The following is an 18697-nucleotide window of genomic DNA, read 5'->3' as shown; positions in this document are numbered from 1 at the left end:
GGACGGTGGCTCCATGGGCTCCGTGCCCGCTCATATCTGTGTCCCGTCACAACGCCATTGCCATGCCTGAATGTATGATATAGTACACCAATTAAGCCTTCTTCCCAGTCTTGCTCGGCTTCTTGCGAGCGATACTGTCACTTGCCCCAGTCTTCAACTTGAGCTTCAATGGTGGCTCCGAACTGGCACCTCTCGCACCTTTGGTCGGTGTCACGGAGATTGTGTCGCCATTTGCCTCCTTTAGAGGACTTGCTTCGCCCTGGTCATCCACGTTGTTGACCTCTTTCAACTTGCTCGGTCCAGAGCCTCCCTTCTTCTCGATCTTTTTGACATCGCCAGTCTTCTGTTTCTTCTTGTTGCCGCCGGGGCCATCATCATCGGCCTTCCTCTTGGTACTGTTGACGCCTGCTTTGGGCGAACTAGCTCTGGAATCCCTTGGTGTGCCACCGATCTTGGCATTTGCTTCTCGACCAGCGGCGCGATCCTTCTTAAGGTAGCAACTACCGTTCAGATGTGTCGCGAAGACGTTGACCGACTTCCAGTGATCTCCAAGGTGGGATTCTCGGTTCGGGCATTTCGCTGCAGGGAAGTCGATTTCCTTAAACTCAAACGAGTCATTGACCATTGACGAAGACGGTGTCAGCGGGTCGGAGTTCTCGGAAGCGGGCGATGCTGGATCGTTCTTCTTCTTGTTCTTGCCCTTGGCCTGTCCCTTGACCTTGACTCCTTTTCTGCGCTGTCCGTGGACGTCATGTTTGTCGAGGATGATCATCGGTTCCGTCTTGCAATACTGCTCTGTGGGATCCGGCACGGGCCGCGAGTTGAATCCTACCCGGGGATAAAGAAGGCGGCGGAGTCGGCAATTCGGACATCTGATGTGCTTGACGGTTTTCATTGGATTGCCTTTGAGCTGGACTTTGCCAGCCTTGAGAATGGCGGCTTCTGTCTCCACCGGCTCATCGTCCGCCGTAGCGTCGTCGTGAGCACTTCTAAGCTTCTCGGCTTTCTGTTCGACCTCAATAGCAGCCGTCTGCATCCGAGCAATCTTCTCTTCTTGGTGTATCTCCAGAAGCATGTCATGGAGAATGCTCTCAATGGAGCGGTCCAAGAGATATGCGAACTGTAACAGTTAGCGGGTACGGCGGCTCAGGAGCAGGGGGAACCAACTGCTTGTTCTTGGTCCGCCACCGAAAGGTCCACAGAAGGATTCGAGTCTGCTGCGGAGGAAGCCATGCTGGTAGAGTCTTTTACTGGTGGTGGTAAGTCAGCCGTGATTTCCTCGTCATTGTCGAAGCGCTTCCACAAGTCCTCGTCAACCGCGCTGTTGGACAACAGGGACGAGTATGCCCGTCTCGGAGCCATGGTGAGCAACAACGACAGGACCGTTTGAAGATATGACTGAAGACTTTGCGAGTACAGGAATGGAAGGGTATTTTTATATAGCAGAAGTTTGCAAAAGAGTTCATGGTGGACGAAGGGCAGATTTATATAGCTGGACATGATGGAACGCCAGTGACAAGACCTCAATAGCCAGATCGGGAGGCCTTGTGTTTTAAAGTGCTCTCAATGGCATATTCACTTACTATTGTTGTGTTGTGAATCGAGTCTTTGCACACGCGCTCTTCTATTCAACACCTGCAGCTGGCTGCCGTATCCGCCTGCTCTATTCACTGATATTCCATTCTTGTGTTCATCTTTTGCACCGTACAATACTACTCGAGGCCACGAGGGACGTTTCCCTTTCTAGAAGGGGAGCTGTATTGTCGCAATCAATAGGATGCCGCAATGGCCCAAGGGCTCACAAGATTCGAGGCGTGCCTTGGCGGTCGAACGGCGCTGGCGAAGGATTGTCTGAACACAGGGTGAATTGGTTGTGAGGACCAGAGAATTCACAGCACTGGCACCAGGAAGGCACCCGACAATATTTGCGTATCTGGTGTACGTCGACTGGTAACTGATTGCACAAAGTTGGGTGCGGCGAAGATGGAGAACATTCAAGTTGTGAAATGCGGGCTGGCGGCTTCAGAGAGCGCTAAGAACATTCCGGGACTAGTGCAGATCAAGCATCAATAAGCTTTGTTTTAGCGGCGGATACTCCCGTCGTCAAAAATTGCCCTGAAAGGACGTGACGCGCTTCTTACATCCCGCTACTCGACCGACATACCGTACCAAACTCAAGGTACCGGGGTACCTACCTGGTATGCGTAGAGGATACGTGATATACAGGTGTTTCATCTGAGTTCTGCGCTGGAAGCTGTCGAGTCGGGGTATAACTTTCACATTTGGGCTCCTTCCGGAGACCAGGCACACGTTGGCGGCTGAAGGCTAGCACGCATGCCAGCAGATATGCCTCAGGCCAGCCTCCTTTCGTATTTTTCGAAGCCCACTACGTCTGCCACCGAGCTACAACGGCGCAAGGTAGGGCAGAGTGTTGGAGATGATAAGCCGGTGTCTATTGGCATGCCAACAGTCCCAAGCACTCAACAAGCAGATATCCCAGGCATAGCAGAGGGAATAAATCATCGGTCGGCAAAGCAAGCAGCCACAGGTCGTACTAGTACTGAAAAAAGAGATACAAATCTTGAAGACCAGGGCACAAACGAGACCAGTTTCGAAGAGCTGCCTGACCAGTCTTTATCACGAATAATTCATGTCCCACACCTTCCGGGCGCCTTCATCACGACAATCCAGAAAGCGCATATCCCTGCAATCCAACGCCTCACCAGTACCACCTTGCCTGTTCGCTACGGCGAAAACTTTTTTACGTCCACTCTCTCCGAGCCTGTCGTCTTTCAGTTGTCCAGAGTCGTCCTCTACGGCTCCGACCCAGTTGGCTGGATACGATGCCGGCTGGAGCCATGTTCCGCCAATCACAGTGCCCCTTTATCAGAACAGGGGCCTTCGCAGATATACATTCAAGCCCTGGCACTACTGTCACCGTATCGTGGCCTTGGACTTGCGACGATCCTCCTTGACGCGGTACTGCGTTCGCCGATTGCCCAGGCCGACAGCACGGTTTGCATCTACGCGCATGTGTGGGAAAAGAACGAAGACGCTCTTGATTGGTATGCGAAACGGGGTTTCAAGCGTGTCATGCTGCTCGAGAGGTATTATAAAAGACTCAGACCCGGCGGAGCATGGATTGTGAGGAAAGAATTAGATGCGGGTTAAGAAGAGTTGCTTCGCCAGTTTTCAATCATATATCTGACCATCAAGCCGTGCCGGTCTTGTACAGGGTCAGTGACACACACAGACGGAGAGGAAACGATCTCCCGCCAATGGATAATTTGCGACGGGTGTTTACAGATCTCGGGATCTCTTGGTTCCTGGAGACATCGCCAAACGTGAGAAAGCGGCAAAGTCCTGCAGAGATGTGCAGCCCCGGACCCTGAGCCGCAATTCGACGACCAAGCCACGGTCGAAGAGCGTCTGGAAGAACGAGAAGACCCCGGTGTTCAACGCTTAGTCAACGCATATCTCACCGCGCTCTACTTCTCGAACTACCCTTGGGATTGCCATAGAGCAAATTTGCTAGCATGATGGATAGTGTTCCAGTTGGACAGCTTCACCTTTATGGTCGAAGTCCTCCGACACTACGCGATAACCGCTCGGGGATCGGACTGATCCGCCGATCACGAAGCTTCAGCGCGACTTCGGAATTGTTTTGAGGCCTGCGGCCCATGTAAGGAATATTGGATAGTGTCCTCGGAGATGCCGATCGATCCCATTCTCCTTGAGTCTAGTATATACACTCGACCGAGCCTTCGGACAGGAAGCATGAACATAATGGCGCATGCAATCAAAGCACGGATTCAACATAATTCTCCTCCATTTTCCGTACCTCGCGTTTGAAGATTTCCACCTCCTTCCAGCAGTCGAGTGGTCGTCTATCGTTTATTCTTAGGCAGTTGACCACATCTTGTCTCCTACGCAGCCGCATCACGTTAGCTCTGAATCTCCATAGACTATTTTCCACAGCTGGCGTATGGGATCGTAGACGTACGCTGATTCCACTTCCTTGGGGAGTTCCTTTAATGTTTTCCGCTGACCTAGCGTCTGCTTGAGCTTCTCGATTTCTTGTTGCACTTTCTGCGAGCTCTGGGCTCTGCGTTGCTTTTCCTCGTCGCTTTCGGAGCTGAGCAGGTTTTTCGGGGATATCGAGGGTATTTGAAGGAGTGAATCCGAAGACTTTGCCGAAGACTTTGCCGAATCCTTCTCTTCTCCTTCGGCGATCTTCTTGCGGGCCTCCTCTAGGAGAGCGGATTCATGTTTCTGTACTTTTTCTAACTCTTCGGAGACGCGTTGAGCAATGTGAAGTTCTAACGCCTTTGCGCGGGTTGAATTTGTCTGCAGTAAGCACTGTAAGTATGGTATTCTCGGGCATTACAAGATGCTAAAGACATGGCGGGCCAGAGATCGGTCATACTTCTGATGATGCTTGGAGGGAGTCGAGTAATCTGTAGAGCGGTCAGCAGGGACCCCGAGGAGCGCAGCACCCTAATGAAAGCGCGGGAGTATAATAGAACGGGCACGCACTCTTGGGAAAACTGGATAGGTGTGTCACTGGCAAAGACATGCTTGGTAGACACGTCGGGTTTGGATTGACCTGCGCCCATGTTGGGCAATGGCTGCTGCTTCTTCACTTATGAAAGGTTCCTGGTGATGGGACCTGGCATTCCCCAAGTATAGGACAAGCACACGCAGCTGAAGAGAAGATACCTAGGTAGAGAGTCTTCAGAAATGCTTTGTTATCCACCTGACACCCTCAGAAGCCAACGAATGTCGACCTCAAGCTCCCAATGCAGCCGGCGCCGGCATACGGAAAAACTTCCTTGGCACCTCCAAGTTCAGCCTCGTCCTCTTTTGGATTACATTGCTGCCGCTCTATATGCCTTGTCTACCAGGAGGGGGTTCTATCGAGGCTCCTTAGGACTGGGATCAGCTGCAGAGTGAAGCTCAGCTGTCCACATCGGCACATCCCTTGCTGGAACAGGGAATGTTAGATCATCTTTTCGCCTGAGAGAGGCTGGAGCATCTCACCTTGCAATAACTTCAGGCAGTCCAAGTGGGGGATATGCTGCACCAGGTGTAAAGCAGCGATAGTACTGTCTAGGAATGGATAGGTCGCATGCGGGGGCACTATAATCGCGAGTCTAAACTCGGACGCGACGCTCGACTCACGCGTCAAACTGCCAGAGTTGCAACCTCATCCCTTGAATGAGTTTGCCAGCCTAAGAAGTCCCCATCATCGCTACTACCCTATTTGAATATTTGCAATCGGTTGAGATGCTAGCCGGCTTAGTATCTCACGGATCCAGACTGCGAGATGTCTGACAGTTCTGAACAGCTGGACGCGGGGTCGTCACAGCCTCCTTTGGTGGCCGATAACCAGAAACAATGCAGTGCTATAGGCCTGGCGGATAACAAGCCATGCGGCATGCAAGCCACTTCTGCCAATGGCCTTTTCTGCTATTTTCATTCAAAGCAATGCTATGGTAAGCCGTCTCTGTTTTACAAAGGAGTTTCTTGGTAAAGCCACAGAGTTGTTGCTGGGCGGACGCTCCTATCCCGGGCTCACTAGTAATTGGAACTCAAGCCGATGCATACACCTGATGCATCTCATCGCTCTCTGCTGCAGCCAGTGAGGTGTACTGATGGTGTCTGGTTCAATCAGGCTTATATAAGGGTTACAAGCGCCGCAATGCACAACTCGATGCCCTCGCAGAGACGGCCCCCGCCTATCTGGCCAACAGCCGCAAGCCTCTGGCAAGCCTGGACTTTTTGGACTTGAGCGACGAAAGGCAGCTGGAAGAAATCCAGCACCACCTCTTTCATCAATATACTCTCCTAGACCGTGTCATCAGGGCACGAAAACTCCACCATACTCACTTCTACGCGCAAACCATGGATTACGGCCATGAAAAGTACCTCAACTCTCTGATCACACAGAAGCTCACTGCTTTGAGAGCCTTGGAGCGGGTAGTCCATCGTAGGGCGGAGGTATTGTATCATCACCGGAGCTGGTACAGCTGGACACGCGAGTATCAGCAAGAGATCGACAATCAGCGTGAAACCGAACAAAAGAGAGTCAAGCGCGAAGCAGCTCTTTTCCGACGCCAAGCGAAAGAGATCCAGCGACGTATGCAAGAATTGCGGGCCAAGGAAGACGCCCAACGGCAAGAGGAGTATCTAGAACAGGCGTATCAGCAGAGGCTCGCTGAAGAGTCGGATGCCGAATCATGGGATCCAATCGAGGATGTTCTGGAGAATGAACGTGGGACCTATGTTGATCTCATCACGCACTTCCTGTGGTTAAAGGACCAAAGTCCGGAATCTACCATTCCGGACTCCACAACGCTGAGGGAAGGCACAGCTGCAAACAAGTCTGAGAAGGAAAACAGTCAATCAATCCACAGACCAGGTGGAGAAGAGGCCCTCCCAGTGCCGGAAAAAGAACCATCGGGGCCACAGAAAGCCAGAAAGAAGAAAAAGGGCGCAAAGCACAAAAAGACCCAGGAGAAGTCGAATCAGGATTCGGAATTAGTCGCGGTCAACTCTGTCAAGGAGACATCTTCTCCCCGCTCTCGGTCTACGCCGGTTGTTACGAGCACCCCACCACAGCGTCCTGATAAGGAGCCCGACTACTCACAGATTGAAAGTCGTGAAGAAATGCGATCGAGGCTTCTCCAAGGAACCAAGATAAGGCAGGTGATCGTGATGAGCAAAGAGGAAAGGCTTGAGCGTATGCCGCCAATGCCCGCGCCAGAGGTTGACCGCCTCCTTGAAGAAATTGCAGAGATCAAGAGCTATCTTTTCTGCCGCCTCTTACTGGGAAACTCGGTTCTTTTACCCTCGGCTATGAAAGCCGCCAATTTCCAGGAGCTCTTCAATGACCCCGAAGTGAAAACTCAGGATCTACGAGACTTATGTCTGAAACTAGAGCAGCCTCAGCTGCAAGAAATTCGAGACGCTTGTGCAGATTTCTTTCGCCGAGATGGAGCGACGGAAGAAGGGCCAGAAGAGGATTCAGACGAGGGTGACAGCTCAGAAGACGATGTAGACGACGCTCCTGTAAGGAAAAGAAAGAGCAAACACCCACTTCCTCCAGTATGGCAGTCAAAGAGAGAAAAGGCAAAGAAAGCGGCTGGCAAAAGACCTCCTCCAGAGATGATGGAGGCTTTGAAGCATATGGATGCCACAGAACAAGAACCGGGAAGTCGTATTGACTTTGGTGCAATGAACGACGCTCGAAATATCAAGCAGACCAATTCGCGAGTCAAGATATGCGGTCGTTACATCTACAACTATCCAAGTGAGAGCCGGCTCAGCCGCGGTGGCTGGCTGCACTTCAACATTATTGCAAAAGACTGCAGTCTGTTCAAAGCCGTCGAACTTTGCAAGTCATGGGACGAGTTTTATGAGCTGAGCTTACTGACAGTCTATGTTTATTTCCCATCTCCGCAGTGGCTCCGCTGGGCCGTAGGGTCAATCAGACAGCACTATCTCCACGCAGTAAGTATACTCCAAAATCCCGGCGGTGTGCGGAGCTCTGAATTTCGAGTGCACTTGTTCTGGCTGCTGTCTCAGCTCTTTCTCAATTGTGGGTTGAGTACTGACGTGGTTCAGGGCTTTGTTCCATTCTATGTATCGGATGATACAAGTGAGATCAATGTTTAAAAAAGCGGACGGAGCCTCCAGGGGCGTCGTATACATGCCTCAAGAGAAAGCAGAAGCTTCATTTGTGCTCAAATGAGGCGAAATGACCCAGTCAGCCGCGCATTTATACAAAAGGCTTCCATGTACTCGTCACAAGTGTTCATATTGGTAAGAGACGGCAAGACAGGCCGCATCCTTGTAGAGCCCCCTGAAGAAGAATTATGGCTCGTCCGCCAAAGGTCCGGTTATGGACGTGCATCACGGTCGGAATGGGAGACTATCCGGTACGTTGGCCCACGGTTCTTCGAGGAAATGGAGCGCCATCGCAGTTTCAGATTGGGGTTCGACGATTACTATGACATTTACATCTGGAACTCCAACCCCAAGGACGAGCGGGATGTGCTATGGTAACAAAGGTAAGACGACTTCTTCTTCTATCAGGCTATGTGATAACCAATTATATCTAGCTTCTCTACAAAGCTCGTCGGGTCCGCCGGCCAGAGGACTTCTACAGTGAAGCAGCCCCATATTTGAAGACATTGACCGTCGACAAGGGTAGTTTTCGAGCCCGTGATGTCCGAGAAAATGAAAATGTCCCTACAATCTGGGACGAAACGCAGGAGAGTTGTAACGTTTTTTCAATGACAATGCCTGATAGTCAGATCTTGAAAACGATGCCAAAACAGCTCGTGTACACTGAAGCGGATGCTCTTGAAGATGCAATCCTTTTTCCCGAGGAGAATGACGGAGCTCCTCGCCGCCGTCGTTTCAAAGCACTCGAGAGTGAGCTGTCAAGGTTCGAGGATGCTCGATCCGCAACAGTCGTGCTCGACCAATGGATCAACAACGACGGCCAACCAGAACTTGCTGATTCCGACAACCCTGACATGGATTCTGCTTACGACTCTGAGGAAGAAGATGACGACCCGGAGCCGCACGACAAAGAATGGACGGATGTTGAGCCAGATAACGACGAGAATGACCAGTAAGTATTATTGCTCTTGTATCATCTGCTCGCAGTCTCTCGACACCCTTTACTGGTTCCGATGACCATGTGGTATTGCGTACAAACGTGTTCGATTCTGATTGTCGTACAGTATGGATCGAGAGTTGCTCGAGAGACTGGTTCGCCAGCTTGACAAGACATCCGAGATCCTGGATTCCTTTCCTCCTTATCTAGCCCCCAACGAGTTTGATGAGCTTGACGAGTCCGAGGATGAGTTTGATGTTGAGGACGATTTTATGATGTTTGTGGATTTGTGGAAATCGAGGAGTAAGCAATACTTTGCCGCTTGATCTTTTGACTCTTATCGTATTGACCAACAACGACAATTGCAGTATTCAAAAAAGCCTGGCACAATTCTGATCTGGAGCCAGGTGCTCAAGCTCGCTGGGAGGAATATATTGCCCTACGGGCCGAAGCTACGGAGGACTTTATCGTCAGGGAGAACACCTGCGTGCCATGTGCACAGATGTTGAAATTCCTCGACTATCACCCGGAAACACACAGTCGCGTGATGAGGGACGCTGTGCGAGCCTACATCATCGTATGGCTCTTCAGCTCTAAAGCTCCTGCTTTTTTCAACAGCAAAGCAGGTTCCAAGTTCAAATCGTCCAAGCTGTTTACACAAGAAGAACGTTCCAAGGAGCCACCGGATCGCCGAAGTGGTCAAAGTTGTCGATATAGAGATGATTCGTTTTACCACGATCTTGATAAGCAGCTCGTCGATTACCAACGCGGCCCTTTCAAGGATGACTACAGTGAATTGCCCTACGAGTGGGACATGGTTATCCGACCAAAGATTGCTCAATGTATGTTGACGGCATCCTTGTCTTTATCCAATTTATCACGTGTTGTGACTGACATGCGCGGGCAGTTTTCAAAAACGGGCTCATCCACGCCGCCCATAAGCCTTTCGAGCAGGTTCTCGGAACAGCATTTGCAGCGCAAGAAGAAGGACGACCGCACGATCTCTTCTTTGATTTCCGTGGCTGGATGAAGCAACTCAACATGAACAAGGCCCTGAGCAATCCCTACGACATCTCCATCGACTCGCTTCGGCAGGATGCCACCAACTTCGCCAAACGTTGGCCAAGGGCTAAGTTCGCTCTTCTTCGGCTGTGGTCGGCGCCTCACTTCTACCCTTACATGCTCGGTCCCAACAACCGAGACATGAATTCCTTTGTGGACGCCATTGGCCGGACTTGGACATGGAAATTCCTTCCAAAAGACATGGCATTCTCGGAGTGGAGTGTCCATTACAATGTGACCGAGAGGCTGAGACCATTTATGGATCGGTTTCGCTTTTTCGGCGATCCCAAAGTCCGAGTCAGAAAGGACGTGGTACTTGTCATGGGTGCGAATGAGGAAGAACTTTTGAAGCTTGCGGCTTCGGTGACTTTCCTCATTCAGACAAGACCTTGGAGAACGGAGATCGATTTCTGGAAGAGCTTCGTTAATGTCGACGAGCAGTTTTTGACGAGTTTGCATGAGGTTTGGTGGGCATAGTGGGCTTTTACCGAATTGCTCCCCACTAGGGGTGGTGAACAGCTGGCTGCGAAGGACGCCATCCGGACCCGTCCATCATTTGTCCCGAACACATGAGGATCTGCACCTCTTGTTCCTGATCGAGTTGATCTCGATCAGTCTGCCACAAGTGCTGCGGCGTCAGATGTTGGAGACATTGAAAAGAGACCTGTATGCAGAGCTCATGCCTGATTTCGCTCATTCACTGCTTCTACATTTTCTTCACTTACAACCGTACCACATGTGCATTTTCCCGGAGTTCCGGCCCTGATCATAATAGGGACCTGCTTTACCGATCTTGAAATTTCTGCCTTACTTCCCCCACCTCCCCCTTCTTCCCCTTCCCTGCCACTAAGCATATTTTGGGCTGAGCTGACTTTATATCTTCCTTTTTTACATTCGTACCCAGAGGTAAGCTCTGTCACCGAGCACATGCCGTTGGGCTAACCGACTTTCAACGCATTTCCAGACGTGGGGAATCCCATCAACCAGCGAGTTCTCCATTCCACGGATTCTACTCAAGTCCCCTTGCTTCCAAGGTCCCGAGTCTCAGACAGATCCCCTCCCATTCGTTCGTCTTACTTTCTTGTTGGACGCTGCGATTGTTACCCAGGAGCCAGAGACGTGGAACTGAAACGCCCATCAACTGGCAGTCACTGTCTCCTCCAGTACCCACTCGGTTCCACGAGACCAGAGCACGAATCACTGACAGCCTTTCTCACTTTTTGTTGGTGGTATATGCGTCCTGTGGTCTCAATGCAGTGAACAGACAGTTATTGTCTCTATTGTACTGCATCCCTAAATGTTTGTTCTCAGGCTGACAATAGCAAGGCTGAGTCTAGTCCCGTGACTGCAGCACAAGGCTGAGACCGAAGTTTACCCGACAAGGCTCGCATCCCTTGTTTCAAACATCACCTAACCACGTTTCAACCCTGTGATCTTTAGCAACTGACCTGACCGCATGCACCCATTCACATCCCTCATAGTCGGGCTACTTACCGCATCCAGAAGGGCATAATACCTCGTCTTTCAGGTTTCCCTCCCACTTCCTTCAACATATCTAGATCCACAACGGATCTCAACCCTTTCATCCCACAACCCCTTTCTTTCGCTCTTTCAGGGACATCTGTCTACCCTGGTCAAAATAAGTGAGTAACCTCTCTCATCATACAGAGCAATGCAGGCACAGAGCAGTTTGCAGGCACACCTTGCTTGTTCAAAGATGGCAACACCTGAGTTTGAAGTCCAGCGGATCTCTCCCCCGGACCAAGATCCGCTCCGGGGTCACCGCTTAGTCGTCAAGCCATGCGCTGCTGAGTCGTCAAGCCATGCGCTGCTGAGTTGTCAAGCCATGCAGTGCTTAGTCGTCGAGCTGTGCTGAGTCGTCAAGCCCTGTCCCAACATCGGCGCTGATGTCAGCCACTGCGCTTCCCACGCTCACATGACCAAACATCCAAACACCAAAGACCAATGGACCGCAAAGACCGAAAAGTCCAAACATAGCCAGCCAAGGCTACAGGGACATGTGTTCAGACAGCGAGAGATAAAGAGACAGTCCTTGTCCCTTGCTCATCGCTGTGCTGGACCACATTGAACCAGTGACAAAGGCAAAAAAAAAGCAAAAACCAACTGGGACAGAGGACTTCAACAGGCATACTCTGACAAACTACTCATACACTGCCTGTGAAGCCATTTCCCCCCAGTTGGCAACAGAAATTGAACTACAATAATCTATATGCTACCAGACCCACCACCATACTCAATAAAACTCGGCTTCCTACAGGCCCATGGCACTCCAATGAGAACGTATATTGTCCTGAAGGAATTGCATTCTCAAATCCAATGCAGGAGAGGCAGAAGCAAAAAGAAAGAAAAAAAAGCAAAAAAGGAAAAAACCAACTGGGACAGATAACCGCAGCAGGCACACTCTGACAAACTACTCATACACTGCCTGTGCAGCCATCTCCCCCAGTTGGCAACAGGAATTGGGCAACAATAATCTATATGCTGCCATTCTTCACTTCTGATCATCACCACGGTCAACAAACTCGGTTTCTTACAAGTCTATGGCATTCCAATGCCCCAAGATACGTCTGGTACGGTCCTGAAGGCATTGAATTGTCAAACTGATGCAGGAAAGGCAGAAGCCAAAAAATGAAAATGCCAAAAAAAAAAAAAGCAAAAACCAACTGGGACAGACGACTTCGACAGGCGCACTCTGACAGACACACTCTGACAAATTACTCATACACTGCCTGCGAAGCCATCTCCCCCAGTTGGTACCAGAAATTGGACGACAATAACCTATATGCTACTATTTCCCAAGGGCCCCACCCGGTCCACCACCACCATCAACAGAATTCGGTTTCGTACACGTCTATGGCATTCCAATGCCAAAAAATGGTCTTGCATGCCCTGAAGGCATTGCATCTTCCATCCAATGCAGGAAACGCAGAAGCAAAAAAAGAGCCCCCGAAAAAAATCGACTGGACGGGCCCCGAGCAACTCCGACTCGGACAATACTACTCAAACACGAGCCACATCAGAGACACTGCCCAGCCGATTGAGGGTAAATTTGGGCATTGCAGTCTATACACTACTATTTTTCCCGAATTCCCGCAGTGCACCACTACCGCGATCAACAAAACACGGGTTTGTGCAGCCGAGGCATTGCAATGAGTCTTGTATGGTGCCGAAGGCAATCTATACCACCACTGACCAGAAGAATGGTTTGGTATGGCTCCGAGGCATTCCAATGAATCTTGTATGGACCTGCAGGCATCGCATTGCATTCTCAAGCCAATGCAAAATAAAAAGGCAAAAATTCGAAAAGGCAAAAAGGGATAACCCCCCTCCGAACGAGTGAAGGAGGAGGGGATCGGCTGGAGGGGTTCTTCTAACGGACTGCTATAAGGTATAGTACCCAGACAAATTATAGGTGAGTAAACTCAAACAAGAAGAAGGTATGTTACTCTGACAAGTATACTCATACAAGAGAAGGTGTGTACTACTCTGACAAATTATACTCATACAAGAGAAGGTATACCACTCAGACAAGTATACTCAAACAAGCAGTCCGTTAGAGTCACCGATCCAACCGATCGAAAGCAAATTGCGGGAGTGTAAAACATATGTTTCTGAATTCTGTCTGGATCCACGTCAACAGAATCCATTGGTGTGAGCGGGTTTTCTGACCTCTGCTACTTTCTCTAGGCCGGCCGGGGTCCAGGATCTGGCTTTTTCCGCAGCGTACTATATGCATCCGTGGTCACTGGCAGTGATTATCTAGGTGCTCTACTGGTGGTCACATGTTGTTCGTGCTGAGGCTTCTTAGGTGTGCCTACCTAGGTATGCAGGTACTACCCAGAAACAAGCATTGAAACAGATAAAGAAAGATGCAAATACAACTGCAAACTCACAGCATTGGACAGTGCAGGCACATCAATGGGCACAACTGCAGAATCACAGCATTTACCAGAACAAGCACAAGCAAGAGGCACAGCATCTACCAGAACGAGCACAAGCAAGAGGCACAAGCAACAGCCACACTCAAACACACAAGGAACCAAATACAGCACTGGACCAAAAGGCAGAATGATTTCATTGAAAGCTCTGGAAATAAACACACAGGTAGCCAACTAATCACAAACAATACAATCCCTGGCCGCATGCACAACATTACTAGTATACTACAGTCTACTTCCATCTCACCCCCAGCCGATTCCAATACAATGGCCAAAATTCACACAGGTAAGTCAACGAACTCAACCCGAATACTAGTACCTTACAACTGACAGACCCAGAGCAGGTGAAGGAGCCTCACTTCCACTTGTCCTCCCGGGCCTCCCTGCATATCACTCCACATACAACCAAGGTCTTAGACATTCATTCCATCAATCAATCAATCAATCAATCTACACAGCCTGCAAAGTTCAGTTCACAAGCAAGAGTAACGATTAAGCAAGAAAAGGAAACCTGGCTGGGACCGGAGTGAACCACCTTCTACTGCCAGAGCACCCACCCCCATCATACTAGTATCGACCGTTGAACATTCCTGGGCATATACTTTCTTTCAGAGGTGCAATGCACTCCATGTCACCGTCAGAAAGGAAAGCCAGTTAACAGCAGATAAAAATCAAGACGAAAAAGACCTTCAACAAGCTGCAACTTAAGCTGGGCTGGTCCTGTACAGTACAACCTGGGTGGCAACAGGTTACAGGGGCTAACCCGCAAATGAACCTAATTTAGTACCAGATCAATTGAAAACGGTCGAGTCCTTCAAGTTCCTTTTGACCGCTTCAAACTGAATCAAACTCTCCTGTACAAGAGGCAAAAGCACAATGTGCATGTTAAAGTTGAGCTCAACTAGTATTAGACAATGTATCAAGCCGAGGGCTGCATTGCATTGCCCAAAAGCACACTGTCAATGTGCAAGTTCTTCCTTTCCTCCCAACCATCTCTATCCTGTCAACTAGACTCTTACTCCAACAACAGCGCTGCAAAAGAATGTACCAGAGGGCGAAAGCCAGTCCAGACTCCAGACCTGCCTCAACAACACTCAAAATCAAACAGCCTGCTGAGCAACATAAAGCCTCCTACAAACCCGAAACTTTGAGACTATGCTCGATGCCCCTCTTTCTCTGTGCATCCAGCACCAGCAACCCTCGTTCCTTCATGACGGCTTCGATTGTCTCAACAACCTTGTAGAAGCTGCTGGCCGCACCCTTCTCCTGGGTGAATTTCATGACACTCAAGTGGGCTTTTCGACCATGCTCGAGGACTGAATACAGATACGCATGGAAATGAACCGGTTTCAGTGAAAGATCTGTGAGGTTAGCAGCTGGGATTGTAGTAATCCGGGACAGGCACTCACAGTTAGAAGCATCAACACGACCTCGGATGACATCGGCGCCTCCACGACGTTCATTGACAATATCCTTCAATCCATACTTTCTCCATTCCTTTAAGAGCTTGACGAGCTCCCTCCTAGCTCTTCCTTTCGTGATCTGGACACAGATCACTCGAGTGGCGGGTTTGATGTGGAAGAATTTGGCGAACCAATTCTGGCTGATTTCTATGGGCCCAACTGCTGCTGCCGCAGCCGCAGCATCGACGCTCGTGGCTGGAGGATAAGTTTTGGGTGGTCCAACTTGGATTTCAGAACAGTTGTCCGGCCCCTCTTCATGATCGGCATCGTCATACCCGATTTCACTCGACAGGTCTCGCACGATACGATGCTCTAGGGGCTGGGTCAACTGAGCCTCCTTTGCTCTTGAAGTTTTCCCGAACATCTTCTGAAACCACTTTCTCTTCTTTTCCATATTCAACTCGACATCAACTGATTCGGTATCACAGCCTCTGGCTCCCTCGAGAGTCGAAGAAGCGCCTGATTCGCGAGGTTGCACAACCTGCGATCCTTGGGGGTCAGTGGTGTCAGAAACATTCTCCAAGGAAGGCGCCGTCTCGGGCGGATCCTGTGCACCCGACGTACGCTTCCCAAGCCATGACCACTTGCGAGCCGCAGCCTTCTTCGGTGAGGCGGGGATTTCTTCAATTGTGTCCAATCCAGCTTTGACAAAGAGCCGAGGATCATACCCACCGCGCTCTTGTTGAAGTTCGGTCGGGCCACCACGTAGAGAGTTGATGGGCATAGCTTTGTTCTTACGAACTTTCAGAGGCTCGATGCGAGCCAAAGGTGAAGTTGGATCAGGGGTGACAAGTCGAATGGTGTTCTCCTGTCGAGCCCGCGGTGTCTTGTATTTGACAGGATCTGATGCCGCCCTAGAACTCTCCTCGCGGTTGCGCCTCAAGTCATCCATGGTATTTGACGGAGACACAGCGCGGTAGTATCTCCCGTTGACACTGTTGTGAGTAGGATCGGACGCTGCTCGCTTTTCGTGGCTTCTCTGCTTTTCCAACTCGCTGTCGATGCGCTTATCGACAGCAGCAAGCATATCAGCAAGCACAGTTGGATCAGCGTCTCCCCAAGTCTCGATGATCTTCTGCCGGCGCTCGATCAACTCTTGAAGAACTGGCGTGGCCGGAAGAGGACGATCTCGGATGTTGCCTGATAGCCTCGCATTGTGTGCGGAAACTGACGTTAATGACGAGTCCAATGGCGCATGCGGGCTCACTTCACTCTCTGTGGACACTGAAGACCGGTTGAATGCTTCTTCACAGATTTTCCCCAGCTCCGCGCTCACCTTTCGTGTTTCGTCTTTCCAGTAATAGCTCGCGACCCTAGGCTTCTTCACATCTATCTCGGAGCTGGACTTGCGGGGGCGGTAGTCATGTGGCGGCGTGGGTAAGCTTGGTGTACTCTGGGTTTCGGACCAAGGGGCAATCGTGCTGCGTGTCTGTGGCCGTTCGGAAAGCCCACTCTCATGCACCAATGCCCGTGAATGTGCTCGGGTACCTCCGGTAAGACCTTGGCGTCGGTGAGCGAAATTGACTTGCCGCTTGTAGCTTACTGACTTTCTGATTCGGGGATGTCGTCTCGCACTCGATAGAGAGCTTCTAGATGTTGCAGTAGAGTACGAGGCTCGCTTCTTGTGAGCCAGTCTGTCAAGATCCTCTGAAGTGAAGCTAGGAAGAGCCGGGACGTGATCCTCATCGCGCTGTATAGCCCTCCGTCTCATGCTCCCAGCAGAACTTACCGACTGGCCATCAGGGGTAATGGCACCACGACGGACAACAACTGTAGCCCGGGTTTGGCTACTTTCTGTGATCGGAGTTCTTGAAGCACGGTACGGGTCATAACTGCTCTGGGTCGCCTTGCTCGTGGCTGTTGCGGGATTTTTGTAGTATCCTTCACGCTTGTTGTTGTCATCGCTGACAATCGAGAACTGAGAAGCCCGGCGGCCATGACCACGGCCGCGCTTCTTCGGTTGTGGAGCTGGTTTGGTCAAATGATGGTAGTCGCTAGCAGAGTAATGAAGAGGATCACCGGGGTAGTTTTCAAGTTGATCCTCTCGGAACTTGATCAAGGCCCAATAGAAAAGCTTTTCATGGTTTGCCTCCTCGCTCATCAGTCGTTCAACCAGCTCCTCAATCTTCTGGCCATGCCATAGGGTTGCAAGATTTCGCAGAACCTCGGGGTCGATGTCGGATCGTTTAGTGACACGCTTCGCTTGGTACTCACTATTTGCAGACCGCGCCGTCTGAGGTTGGGGTGGAACAAGGCTCGCATGGTATTTTTCGTACTTGCGAAGGAGCGGATGGGACCGGATCTGCTCCATAGTGATTCTCTTTTCTGGTCTCTTTTGCAAAATACGCTGGATCAGGTCGGATGCTTCCACACTTAAACTTGGAGGTAGAAAGTATTCCCCTTTCTTGACGAGACGCAAAGTATTTGGCAGCGTGCCTCCATCGAATGGCAGAAAGCCATTAAGCATGGCAAAGAGGATAATACCAGTGCTCCAGATGTCGGCCTTGTCGCCGCGGTATCGGTCGCCTTGGATGATTTCGGGTGCAGCGTAGTGTGGGCTCCCGCATGAGGTGTTCAGCCAGGTCCCGTCCGGCTGGAGAGCAGCCATGCCAAAGTCGGCGAGCTTGACGTTTCGATGGTTATCAAGGAGTATGTTCTCAGGTTTGAGGTCTCGATGGCAGATGTTGAAGCCATGGCAATAGGATAGGCCTGCGATGATCTGTCGGTAGAGTCTGACAGCTTCCTCCTCCGGAAGAGCACCGTTGCTGGAGACGTAATCGAACAGTTCTCCCCCAGACACGAATTCGAGGACCAGGTAGAGCTCGCCTCGGTTCTCCCAAATGTCATAGAGGTTGATGATGTTTGGATGTTCAATCAATTTCATGATCACGACCTCGCGCTCGATCCCAAATGGCATGGTTCTGGGGCCTGTTGCGATCATTGCCCTGCTTTCCTCGGTGTCCATACGAGCCATACTCGCACTCTGCACCAAAGCAGCGGACTTCTTTGAGACGATCTTGATTGCCGCAACCTGGCCGGTCAAGGAGTGTTTCGCAAGGCGAACTCTGCCAGTGGCACCCTTGCCGAGCGTCTTTCCAAGCTGCCATGGTCCGACGTGGGTCTTTCTCTTTGCTTTGATGATTGCTGTGCCCACGGATGCAGTAGAAACTTGAGAATCTCGTTTAGCATCCGCAGAAACCTCGTCTGCAATTGTTGATAGACGCTTGTTCTCGATGGCAGGTACCTTTCCTGCGGCGGCTTTTTGTCTCACTGACAGATTGCCCTCCGGTTTCAAGGATTCGTGATGAGGTAGACGCGGTGAGGATCCGAGTGGGCCTTCAATCTCGCGTCGAAAAGATGTGACAGGGGTTGTGGACGCTTTGGGTTGTATCTCTGCAAGGGCAGTTCTCTTTGTACTCATTCTGTCGACTCGGGACTGGTAGGTTGGTGTAACAGGCGCTCTATCAGCGGCTTTGTAAGAAGACGACATGTTGAAACCCACGCGACGGGCTGCCGTCTAGACTTGTCTGAGGAAGCTGTCCAATGATAGTCTATTGAATCACATATTAGCCGGTCCTTATACAGAC

General features: G+C 50.7%; 7 protein-coding genes across 7 annotated transcripts; 4 read left to right on the top strand and 3 right to left on the bottom strand.

Annotated features, from left to right (window-relative positions):
• Positions 1-91: 91 nt before the first annotated feature.
• HMPREF1120_01248 (uncharacterized protein) lies at positions 92-1362 on the bottom strand (the record flags this gene model as incomplete). Its single annotated transcript, XM_009155260.1, has 2 exons — positions 92-1120; positions 1168-1362. The coding sequence occupies 2 exons, from the start codon at positions 1360-1362 to the stop codon at positions 92-94; spliced, it is 1224 nt and encodes a 407-aa protein (XP_009153508.1).
• Positions 1363-2145: 783 nt separating this feature from the next.
• HMPREF1120_01247 (uncharacterized protein) lies at positions 2146-4004 on the top strand. Its single transcript, XM_009155259.1, has one exon. The coding sequence runs from the start codon at positions 2335-2337 to the stop codon at positions 3169-3171; it is 837 nt and encodes a 278-aa protein (XP_009153507.1). The 5' UTR covers positions 2146-2334; the 3' UTR covers positions 3172-4004.
• On the bottom strand, positions 3800-4636 carry HMPREF1120_01246 (uncharacterized protein; the record flags this gene model as incomplete). Its single annotated transcript, XM_009155258.1, has 4 exons — positions 4537-4636; positions 4427-4457; positions 4004-4347; positions 3800-3926 (listed from the first exon to the last, which is right to left on the bottom strand). The coding sequence occupies exons 1-4, from the start codon at positions 4614-4616 to the stop codon at positions 3800-3802; spliced, it is 582 nt and encodes a 193-aa protein (XP_009153506.1). The 5' UTR covers positions 4617-4636.
• A 690-nt stretch (positions 4637-5326) lies between these two features.
• HMPREF1120_01245 (uncharacterized protein) lies at positions 5327-7677 on the top strand (the record flags this gene model as incomplete). The annotated part of the gene is made up of 3 exons (XM_009155257.1): positions 5327-5495; positions 5675-7512; positions 7627-7677. 3 exons carry the CDS (start codon positions 5327-5329, stop codon positions 7675-7677), a joined length of 2058 nt encoding a protein of 685 aa, XP_009153505.1.
• A 72-nt stretch (positions 7678-7749) lies between these two features.
• Positions 7750-10165, top strand: HMPREF1120_01244 (uncharacterized protein; the record flags this gene model as incomplete). The annotated part of the gene is made up of 5 exons (XM_009155256.1): positions 7750-8055; positions 8124-8641; positions 8754-8929; positions 8995-9468; positions 9534-10165. 5 exons carry the CDS (start codon positions 7750-7752, stop codon positions 10163-10165), a joined length of 2106 nt encoding a protein of 701 aa, XP_009153504.1.
• A 318-nt stretch (positions 10166-10483) lies between these two features.
• Positions 10484-14928, top strand: HMPREF1120_01243 (uncharacterized protein). Its single transcript, XM_009155255.1, has 3 exons — positions 10484-10594; positions 10653-13933; positions 13987-14928. The coding sequence occupies exons 2-3, from the start codon at positions 13579-13581 to the stop codon at positions 14175-14177; spliced, it is 546 nt and encodes a 181-aa protein (XP_009153503.1). The 5' UTR covers positions 10484-10594; positions 10653-13578; the 3' UTR covers positions 14178-14928.
• HMPREF1120_01242 (serine/threonine protein kinase (Kcc4)) lies at positions 14779-18600 on the bottom strand (the record flags this gene model as incomplete). Its single annotated transcript, XM_009155254.1, has 2 exons — positions 14779-15008; positions 15057-18600. 2 exons carry the CDS (start codon positions 18598-18600, stop codon positions 14779-14781), a joined length of 3774 nt encoding a protein of 1257 aa, XP_009153502.1.
• Between the last annotated feature and the right edge of the window lie 97 nt (positions 18601-18697).

The sequence above is a fragment of the Exophiala dermatitidis genome (assembly GCF_000230625.1).
Source record: "Exophiala dermatitidis NIH/UT8656 unplaced genomic scaffold supercont1.1, whole genome shotgun sequence".
NCBI lineage: Eukaryota > Fungi > Ascomycota > Eurotiomycetes > Chaetothyriales > Herpotrichiellaceae > Exophiala > Exophiala dermatitidis.
The sequence above is the reverse complement of the archived record's forward strand: the minus strand, read 5'-3'. Positions and strand labels throughout refer to the sequence as shown.